Raw genomic sequence first — 11,697 nt, forward strand, 5'->3', positions numbered from 1 at the left:
CTATGATTAAAGTTCAGTTGGACTCATAAATGTTTTGGTAAGGCTTAGAAATCAGAGGTAGAGATAATATTAAATGTAAAATTCTCAGAGTGATTAGTTATCTTTGCATTTGTAAACAAAAGAAAGATGTATTTGGACAAATGGGAAATGCTAAATATAGAAAATTGCTGTCAAATGGGAAAAATATTCTCACAGATTGCATAATGAGTTTGCTTTATTCAGTTTTAATAATACTACTATTTGTTATCACCTAAACCCTTAAAAGAATCATTCGGGTTGCTAGTGGTCTGTGACATCTTCCTCCACCTCACAAAATGGCAACAACAAAAAAAAAAACAGATTGCAAATTCTGTTAGAAAAAGGATTGACCAAATAACAATTTACATGTAAACTGCATTTTGTAATGTCTAAATATTGTACAGTTTAGACACTTGTATTATTTGACAAACAAAATGTAAATTGCTATTACTGGTTTTAACAGTTTTATACTGTTTTACATTACACAGTTTTACAAGTTTTACATGACAGTTTGTATAAATTCATGTTAGATATAATTTTTAAGGTGATAACGAACTGAGGTACAGTTACTGAGACACCGACATATTTTTTTCAGATTTAACAACTGTGTGTGTGTGTACACAAGGGTGTGTACTGTTTACCAGAGATGGATATTGGCATTAGTCATCCCATTCATCATCATCTTCATCCTCACCTCCATCATCTTCTTCATCACCTAAGAAAAGTTCGATTGAAATTAGACATAGTTATGAGGCAGTTCATAGAGAAAACACAGAGTCATACATCATTTCACCAACATTTATTATGCTTTGATATTTACCTGAGGAATGAATGACTTTGCTTCTTTTCTGCATCACCATCATCAGAGCTCCAACGATGCCCTCACCACCCTGATCTTGTGATGAAGGATGAGGATCAGGACTGTCTGTAACCTGATAATAATAGAATATAATATATGGGCATAAATGTGAGAAGGCGCAAATACACACACATACACACACACACACACACACACACACACACACACACATATATATATATATATATATATATATATATATATATATATATATATATATATATATATATATACACACACACACACACACACACACACACACACAGTTAGGAGCTCATGAGCACATTAGTTTTCAGACCCCAGAAATAACTACATACATAAGTGCTCTTCAGAATTTATGCAAGAGTTACACAAACCCATTTTTTCACAACTGTCTGACAGTTTGATTGGAAAATATAAGAGGAGACATCATCAGAGACATTAATATATTTATGAATTAACTTAAAGTGAGCTTTAAGTGTAGCAGATGAGATATTCGTTCAAGTGTGGGCACCCTTTCTTGGCATTAATTAATTAACTCAACTGAACAATTAATTAAAAGCATGCTGAAATAACCACTCCCTGTGTTTTAGGACTTTAGGACGTCATGATGTCAGTTTTGTATCTTGTGGCATAATTAAGTTGTATGTACAATTAACTGTCAAAAAAGTTAAATAATAGGATGTGCTGGATCAAGTGCTATTTCATTATCTGTCAAATAATGAGAGTGGAAGCTATATAGGTTAAATAAAAACAAATTTTGATAAATATGATAATCACCACTAGAACTATTCATGCATATATCATATTAGTCTTTTTTGTCGACAACAAGGCTTAAAGGCAAGTGCTTGTGGTTAAGGGTGGTGGTCTAAACATTATGGGAAAACCCCATCTCAAATACTTCAACTCCAGAGAATGCTTCCAACTTCATAGGTGTACATGCATTACCTGCCTCTGAATATTCATAACTTTCCCCATGTAAATATTAAGGCTATTTTTGACCTTAAGTAGCCAACTCTGAATACGGCCCTATGTTTGCAAATAACAATCTGTCTTACAGTCTTTAGCTTGGTGCCCAGTCGTATCTGGTCCAATAAAGCTCCTCTGCCACTTCCTGAAGTTGGAGAAGGACTGACCGGGCTGCTGCTGTTGGAACTAATGACAGGAGCAGGAGGTGGAGGAGGTGGAGGGGGAGGAGGAGGTGGAGGTGCTCCTCCTCCACCCATAGAAGAACTGGGGGGAGGTGGTGGGGGAGCTGAGTAACCACCAGAGGGAGGTGGAGGAGGTGGAGGTCCAGTTCTTCCAGTTGGAGGAGGTGGTGGAACAGGTCCACGAAGTGGAGCTCTCTGATTACGGGAAGTAGCTGGTGGAGGTTGGCCAGGGACGGGAGGAAGGTTCCGGTCCCCACGAGGTGGAGGGGCTGCAGGTGCACCACTTGGGACTCGGGGTATACTCCGAGATGGAGGAACCATTGCATCTGTGTGGACAGTAGAACTTGTGACATCTTTGCTAATGTAACTGAAGTGCTATTTGTATAAACAGATTTAACTTTATTCAAAAATACTGGTGTGAGAGGTATTGTATATGGTCTGAATAATAAAGGATTCAGGAATTGTAATAACAAAAATAATACATTTAAAAAAACATTATATAAGGATACATGAAGCCAGCGCTCACCCTGCTTCCTCATCTCCTCTTTGACAGCATCCAGGCCACCAGACTGCTCGATGAAATCGTAGATAAGTTTGGATGTCTCTTTGTCTGTCAGCTGGTCTTCACTGATACCAGCACAAGAAAACAGTTTTTTCAGATCTGGGTCCAGATTATTGGTCTAGAATAAAATAAAATAAACAGGTTTATTACACATGAATCACTGTAAGGTCTATCCTGTTTGCACTTAATTGTACACAGTGTTTTGTTGACTAAAACTAAGACAAAATATCTCTTGTTTCCATGACGAAAGTGAAATTGTAGCTAAATTAGAAAAATTCCATCGAACTCAAAATGTATGATGGAATATAATTAGATTTTCCTCACTGATAAAAAATGAAATCAGAATGTCAAAAATTGCTAAATCACAAAAAACGATGGTTAAATCTACACTGCCTTCATAAAAAAATATTGAAGAGCATTTGAAGAAAGTAAAATAACTAAAATATTTGGTCTTTATAGGTCTTCAACTGCTCAGTTGACAAAATGTGCTGTTTTTCCATAAACTAAACTTATAATTGTATATAAATGTATTTTTGTCAAAAATCTAAGACTAAAGCTCAACACAAATAGGTCTTGTACACAAATGTACACAATCCTTATTAAATCTGAGAAACACAATAAGTAAATTAAGAATTATATCATTATAATTAAATAAGTTGTAAAAGTCATATTTATGGGTTAAAAAAAAATCTAGCCCACATTACCACACTGCTTCAATATTTCTCAGACGCTCTTACAAACACAAATGGTAGAAAGTCCCTCTGGTCAAGTCAAAGGTTGTTTTAACTTATATATTAAATGCATTAAATGTGTCTATTTTTTGTGTTACTGTTCATTTGTGCTTTTTGCTCTGGTTAATTGCTTTATTTTATTCATTATAGTATATACTGTATTTCTTTGTTTTAATTTTTGTAATTGTGAGTTCTTTTATTACAAAGCAGATCTAGACATTTTAAGTGTTTCTTTTTAAGTTACACACAGTACAAATGTAATTATTTCCACAGTAATTAGTAATTAGTTCCACAATAATTATGTTAGAGCTATTCAGTGTTCATTAGTTGGCACGTTGTAGTCACATAAGAACACTGTAAAATATGTGAAAAGAGTGAAAAGAGGAATTTCTTACATCAAAACCAGTGTTTGGATCCCATCCTACATGTGTGACATGCCTGGAATTAAGGAAAAAGCAAATGTGAGATAATTTTTTTAAAAGAATGAGAATTTAAAGCGTCAATTATTCCGAAAGCCACTTATGCAAACTTACTTAAAACCACTGGGTGCTCCGATATCTGCCTTGGTAAGTCGAGGTCCCTTCTTCTTGCCCTTCTTGTCTTTCTTTCCTTTGCAGAAGGAAGCAGGCGCAGGCACAGGGACACTAGAAGATCGATACCGAGAGGCCAAAATGTCTGGGTTTGGGATATCTATTGTGGCCATACCACCTGGCAGCATCAGTGGACCTGAAAACAAATACAGCATACAATATCTGAAACCTGAAAGTAGGTATACACACCAGTGATACACAGAGCATCTTTAGCATTATTCAACAGGAAAATATTTACACTCAGCAACTAACTTCAAGGTATAAATCTATGGGTCTTTAGGTTATACAGGACTCATAACAATATAGTACTGACCATTTGATGGGGGTGTGGGTGGTAGCGCTCGTTTTTCTGAAAAAAGAAAGGAAAATTAACCTCTTTTCTTCCAAACATGAAATAGAACAGAGGCATTTGATTTCACAAATGTATATATTAAAGCGCGCTTTCACAGACTTACCTTCAGTCGGAGAACTCTGTCTTTTTTCTAATAAGAAAAAAAATATAGATGGAAGCTGGTGATGTGCTGGTTTTTAATAAATGTCACCTGAATTTCATGAAATTGTTTGTTTACTTTGTGAGCATTTTATTAGAATTTTAGCATACAAACAAAGAGCATTTTAGAATAATTGTAGGGGACAAAGTATAAGCAACACATCTGTGTTATTTTTGTGTTGTTTTTTAACACATCTTTATGTGGAAATGTACTAACACACAGCATGTGTTAAATGTACTAACACACTGATTGTGTTAAAAGCAACACAAAATGTGTTGTCATTATCTGGACATGAAGGTGTGTTCAATTAACACATGACTGAGTGAAGGTTTGTAGCAATATATTTATCCATTAAACCATTACTGTAAACTAGAAAAAGCAAAAATGTGCGATAAAAGTCCAGTTTACGACATTAAATGCATCACTATCTTCGTTAGCTTTAGCTTACATGTTTGTAATGCCCACTGGATTGTAAGTTGGTTACTCAGTTTTTTTCAATGTTTTAAAGGTCTCCTTTGATCAAAATCTGACGTTTTTATCTTAAATATATGACTTATTTGTGTCATATATAAACACCACTTTGACAGCTCTAGCAGTAGGTTTCTGAACACCTTATTGTGTATAAATAAAGGAGATACCATGCTGACATATTTGTTTATAATGTGGTATATTTGACATTTTCAAGGGGTAAAAATAAAATATTAACCCAATTATGAAATAAAATTTACCCAGCATTTTTGTAATAATTAAACCACCGTTTGGGTTGAAAAACACTCCATTTACTGGGTTAAAATTAACAACCCAACTTGATGTTCCAAAATGGGTTTTGTCCTACATTTACGCAGCTGTTTGGCTAAAGAAAAACCCAAATTGGGTTGTTTTTAACCCAGTGTTTTTTAGAGTGTAGTATTTGGAAGGTGTATGTTCACATTTGGGAGGTGCACATTTACTTCCTGTAGAAGCATAGAATTGAATAACTTGAATTAACTGAAGTGCTAGTGGTCTATTTACATCCAACACAAAAACGGTAAACAAATTAGCATTTACAGCATTATATATATATATATATATATATATATATATATATATATATATATATAGAGAGAGAGAGAGAGAGAGAGAGAGAGAGAGAGAGAGAGAGAGAGATATTGTGTGTGTGTGTGTGTGTGTACAGTATACTGTAAAAGGCACTATGTACTGCATATCTTCTAATAAGTATCATGAATGTGCTGTTTGCAAAAATAAATGAAGAACAAGGATAAAAATTTACAATAACAATCTTGCTCAGGCAGCCCATAATGTTGGGTGTGTCTCTCCCCAGAAATGTAAACAACAACAGTACCAGTGCTAGAAAAACAGGCAGAGTGTGTTGATATAAATATATATACATATTCTCTGCGAAACTTATTCCATTCATTGCCCTTTTTCACAAAACATGTGGTACAACTACTTTAGTACACATAAACTACAATGCTCAAATGATGCATATAAAATGCTAAAGTGCTAGCTACATGCAGGTTCACTCAAAGTTGCTCAGGTACAAAGAAGCTGAGTGAGTGGGAAAGAAGTTACTTCAGTTTCTGTGGTTGGGGCAAATCGAGTGTTTGTCGTAGCAGACGGCTAATCGTGATTTGTTTATGGGGACCAGACGGACACTGTGCCATTTTAGAATTTTTGATATTTGGTTACATCTCACACTGCCTGTCCAGCATATACAGTACATCTACAGTATATATGCTCATATTTAAAGGCTCGTATTGCACAGTCCAACTGAGATCCACAATGTGGGTGCTGAAACTGTACATGTGCTACAGACAGTTATACATTTGTTCATTGAAAGAGGTGTATCTACAAGTCAGGCAGGGCAGGCAATTGCCTGGGGCCCCGCATACTGAGAGGGCCCCTGAGGGCTGATCATTTAAATAATCAGAAATTTTCATTTTAAAATAATACACAGCAACAAAGGGGGCCCTTTTGCAAAGCGCTATCTCATTTGAAGGCTCGTTTATGCACTGGGCTGTTACAGGGGGAAGCGACACAGTTTTGAGACCATGCTCAGCATGACCATGTTCTTCCGATCGTTTTCAAGAAAGAAATGAAGTCTTCAAAACACGAGTCTACTGCGATTCCTCAACGGACAGAAGACACATATTTCTAGGTTCGCCTCTGTTCACTGATTTTCAGTAACCACTTTATCCTGGTCTGGGTGAGTGGATCCCATAAACACTGGGTGTGAGTCTGGAAATACATGTTCACATACTACAGTTTATCTAATGTTATCTACACTGTCTATATTTTTCCCCAGCTTTAACAAGCCGAAATGAATAGGGTATGTGATTGATGAATAGTGTATGTGATAGTGTTGCTATTTGACCTTGGCGATTGGCTCTCTGGTTGATCTTTTCCTCTAATGAGTTTCTGAACAGGTCCGATTCCTGCTCACTTGCAAAGTTTAGACCCACTTGGCAGTCCTGAAACATACAGATGTATATTGCTCCTTTAAGGGAAATGATTGACCATTTACTTAGATTAAAATTCTCTCAAACTGTTACAATCTCTGAGCACAAACTGAAAACATCAATTTTTGTAATTTTCATGCCAATAATTCTGTTGGACACTGTATACAGTGAGCAAACACTGGTGATAAAAATCAGTCATACATTACTTTAGAGTTACCTCAAGAAGCACAATGTATACAGTATTTATACATTAATGGATGTATTCTTACATCTGCTGGGAAACTGAGAAAAAACTGCTTTGGACTGGAGTAAGTCATCTGATTATATAACTCTTGCTCCCATATCATTTTCCCCTCCTGAAATACATAAACATGCATAAACACACACTTACATAACCATATGTACACATTAGTCACATTTAGTATTCTTATTATTAAAATAGAAAACAACATTATCTTTAAAAACCGTAAATATAGCCTATTTCACTTAAATTAAAATGATAGTAAATATTTGCAGAAGGAACCTTTATATCATAAAGGCGGATGAAGTATGAACGGCGTGGGTTGTCCTTGACAAAACACGCTACTCCGGTATGCTGTAGACTCCAGTGGGCTGGACTGTGGGGAAGGGCCATATAGAGCTGTACAACAGCAGTGGCCAGACTCTACACACACACAAGACACAGCTTTGCTAGACACATAAAACAATACACAAATATGAAAGAAACTAATACATGCTAACGTATCTTCTCTGCCACAACAGGAAGTGGCCTCAAGCAGCACTTCCTGCCATTTGATTCAATACTTTTTTCATTTTCAGAAGTGTACAAACACACTAGGAATAATTTAGCCACATATCAGTCATATATTGTATCAATGTGTAGCTAATAGTCCTATTTATGCCCTTCAATTAGTGCAGAACACATTATAAGGAAATAGATCAATTCATGAAAATGATCAGGTTACGCTCTAGGGCCTGTATTGTTCTGTCAGTTTAATCTGATTTCTGCATTGTGTTAACAGAATACCCACTAAGAAAATGAAGCATTAAGACTCAGAGCTGCAGTTCTATTTGATAAGCATTAGCAGTAGCGCATGCTGTCTCTCTGTCTATAACAAGAACCATTTGAGTACTTTCGAAACTTGCTAGAAGCATAGAGGCTACCTATTATCTTCAGATTGCTTATGTTCATTTCAGACATTATCTCACTTCTCAGCTGCCTCTATCCTCCTTAAGCTTGGACTGATTGACAGTTAAACAGTCTCACTCACCACACATCTCCGGCCCAGCAGGTCCACCAGACGCTCATTCTCCTGGATGCTGAGGAGGGAGCTGGGCATGTTCTCCTGCCCTTTAGCCTTCCCCTTGCTCATCTCTCGTCACTGTGAGAACACAATTCGACCCTAGGGTAGTGCCTTGACTTGGCCCACGTTGGCTGTACTTAAACTTTTATATTTGTTTGAGATGGGCGAGAGGTAGGGGAACTGGGACTTCCGCGTTCTGTTGATATGATGTCAGTCTTCGTGAACAGGAAGAGCAACCACAGTGTGTATCTGTTCCGTGAGGCCTGGGTAGTCTCAAGCTATAGCTTAAACAAGGAACTACACACAACCTCAAGTAATCTGCTGACTTAGTCGAGTTTATGTCTATTGCAACTGGATTACTTTCATAAACACCACAATGGCACAGTTGTACATGTTTTTCCAACATTGGCAAACTTTTTAAAAGCTCTTTTGTGGGAAGTTGTCACTGCTCAGGCATTTAGAACACCATAAACTTTGCAGCTGTTTTCTGCAGCCCTGTTCAGTTCCTGTGTGCTTTGTGGAGTTTCGTATTCACTGTTCATCTCAGGAAGTCTTAACACAACTGATCTGATGCTTTATACACCTTGGCTGATTGGTTTGGAAAGTCCAAACGTACTGACTTTTTCCTTGGCCTTATGTTTTGTCATTCGGTGGTTTGACTTGGGAATTCACAAAATGAAATTGAAAGGCATTTTTCAGTAATCGTGAACAGAATGTTGAATTCTGTATAACTCCATCCATATCCATAAATTATCCATATATCCATCCAAATCCATATATATATATACTCAGCAAAAAAAAAAATAAATGTCCTCTCACATACACCTACTTTTATTTACAGCAAAAGTCTTAACATGTGTAAATATTTGTATTAACATAAAAACATTAAACAACTGAGACATAAACTGAACAGGTTTCACAGACATTTGACAAACAGAAATGGAATAATGAGTCCATGAGCAAGGGGGGGGCCGCAATATCAAAAGTAACAGTCAGTATCTGGTGTGTTCACCAGCTCCTTTAAGTACTACAGTGGATCTCATCCTCTTGGACTGCACCAGATTTGTCAGTTCTTGCTGTGAGATGCTACTCCACTCTTCCACCAAGGCATCTGCAAGTTCTTGATCACGTCTGGGGGGACAAATGGTTACATGTGGTTTGCCACTGCAAGGACGATCAGCTGTCCTTCCTGTCTCCCTGTAGCACTGTCTTGGGCATCTTACATTACAGACATTGCAGGTTATTGCTCTGGCCACATCTACATTCCTCATGCCTCTCTGCAGCAGGCCTAAGGCATGTTCACGCAGGTGAGCAGGCATTCTAATCTTCTGGTGTTTTTCAGAGTCAGTAGATAGGTCTAATTAGTCTCCTAAGTTATTGTAACTGTGACCTTAATCGCCTACTGATTGTAAACTGTTAGTGCCTTAAGGACTGTTGCACAAGTGCATGTGCAATAATTGTTTATGGTTCACTGAACAGGCATGAAAAACATAATTTTCAATAAAGACCTTTCTGATAAAGATCTGTAAAGCTAATTTGGATTTTGCAAAATTATCTTTAAAGTACAGTCTCCTAAAAAAGGGACGTTTATTTTTTTTTGCTGAGTATGTGGATACTCAACATATACATACATATATGCACACACACACACACACATATATACATACATACATATATATACACACATTATATATATACATATACACATATATACATATATATACAGTATCTCACAAAAGTGAGTACGCCCCTCACATTTTTGTAAATATTTGATTATATCTTTTCATGTGACAACACTGAAGAAATGACACTTTGCTACAATGTAAAATAGTGAGTGTACAGCTTGTGTAACAGTGTAAATTTGCTGTCCCCTCAAAATAACTCAACACACAGCCATTAATGTCTAAACCGCTGGCAACAAAAGTGAGTACACCCCTAAGTGAAAATGTCCAAATTGGGCCCAAAGTGTCAATATTTTGTGTGGCCACCATTATTTTCCAGCACTGCCTTAACCCACTTGGGCATGGAGTTCACCAGAGCTTCACAGGTTGCCACTGGAGTCCTCTTCCAGTCCTCCATGACGACATCATGGAGCTGGTGGATGTTAGAGACCTTGTGCTCCACCACCTTGCACAAGGATGCCCCACAGATGCTCAATAGGTTTAGGTCTGGAGACATGCTTGGCCAGTCCATCACCTTCACCCTCGGCTTCTTTAGCAAGGCAGTGGTTGTCTTAGAGGTGTGTTTGGGGTTGTTATCATGCTGGAATACTGCACACTGATCATGCTCTGCTTCAGTATGTCACAGTACATGTTGGCATTCATGGTTCCCTCAATGAACTGTAGCTCCCCAGTGCTGGCAGCACTCATGCAGCCCTAGACCATGACACTCCCACCACCATGCTTGACTGTAGGCAAGACACACTTGTCTTTGTACTCCTCACCTGGTTGCCACCCCACACGCTTGACACCATCTGAACCAAATAAGTTTATCTTGGTCTCATCAGACCACAGGACATGGTTCCAGTAATCCATGCCCTTAGTCTGCTTGTCTTCAGCAAATTGTTTGTGGGCTTTCTTGTTCATCATCTTTAGAAGAGGCTTCCTTCTGGGACGACAGCCATACAGACCAATTTGATGCAGTGTGCGGCGTATGGTCTGAGCACTGACAGGCTGACACCCCACCCCTTCAACCTCTGCAGCAATGCTGGCAGCACTCATACATCTATTTCCCAAAGACAACCTCTGGATATGACGCTGAGCATGTGCACTCAAATTCTTTGGTCAACCATGGCGACGCCTGTTCTGAGTGGAACCTGTCCTGTTAAACCGCTGTACGGTCTTGGCCACCGTGCTGCAGCTCAATGTCAGGGTCTTGGCAAACTTCTTATAGCCTAGGCCAGGGGTTCCCAAACTTTTCCAGGGAAAGGCCCCCCAAATGGCATTAACATTTGACCAAGGCCCCCCTTTTGAAAGATGTCTTTAAAACACATTAAAAATACAGACTTCTGAATATATCCCCCTTTTTTTATTAATAATTACATCTTACATCTTCACATTACATTACATTAGGAATTGATTGTGTCTGAGTGGTTGTCTGAGAGTGAGAATTTTTTTTTCACACCAAATTGTTGAGGCCCCCCCGGGCGCCCCCTGGCAGCCCCCACTTTGAAAACCACTGGCCTAGGCCATCTTTATGTAGAGCAACCATTCTTTTTTTCAGATCCTCAGAGAGTTCTTTGCCATGACCAGGATGAGGGAGTGAGACCAGGATGAGGGAGTGTGAGAGCGATGACACCAAATTTAACACACCTGCTCCCCATTCACACCTGAGACCTTGTAACACTAACAAGTCATGACAACAACATGACACCAGGGAGGGAAAATGGCAAAATGGGCCCAATCTGGACATTTTCACTTATTTTCACACAAATATACACACAAATATACATATACACATATATACATGTGTATATGTACATATGTGTATGTGTGTATATATGTGTGTATATATATATATATATATATATATATATATATATATATATATATAT

The 11,697-nt window shown here is 37.8% G+C and overlaps 1 protein-coding gene across 1 annotated transcript; it reads right to left on the bottom strand.

Moving 5' to 3' along the window:
• Positions 1-196: 196 nt before the first annotated feature.
• wasb (WASP actin nucleation promoting factor b) lies at positions 197-11,605 on the bottom strand. The gene is made up of 12 exons (XM_053625106.1): positions 8,112-11,605; positions 7,364-7,504; positions 7,110-7,196; positions 6,756-6,852; positions 4,346-4,372; positions 4,204-4,239; positions 3,834-4,026; positions 3,696-3,738; positions 2,534-2,687; positions 1,915-2,333; positions 839-950; positions 197-733 (listed from the first exon to the last, which is right to left on the bottom strand). The coding sequence occupies exons 1-12, from the start codon at positions 8,211-8,213 to the stop codon at positions 678-680; spliced, it is 1,467 nt and encodes a 488-aa protein (XP_053481081.1). The 5' UTR covers positions 8,214-11,605; the 3' UTR covers positions 197-677.
• Between the last annotated feature and the right edge of the window lie 92 nt (positions 11,606-11,697).

The sequence above is a fragment of the Ictalurus furcatus genome, chromosome 5 (genome assembly GCF_023375685.1).
Source record: "Ictalurus furcatus strain D&B chromosome 5, Billie_1.0, whole genome shotgun sequence".
In the NCBI taxonomy this organism is placed as follows: Eukaryota; Metazoa; Chordata; class Actinopteri; order Siluriformes; family Ictaluridae; genus Ictalurus; species Ictalurus furcatus.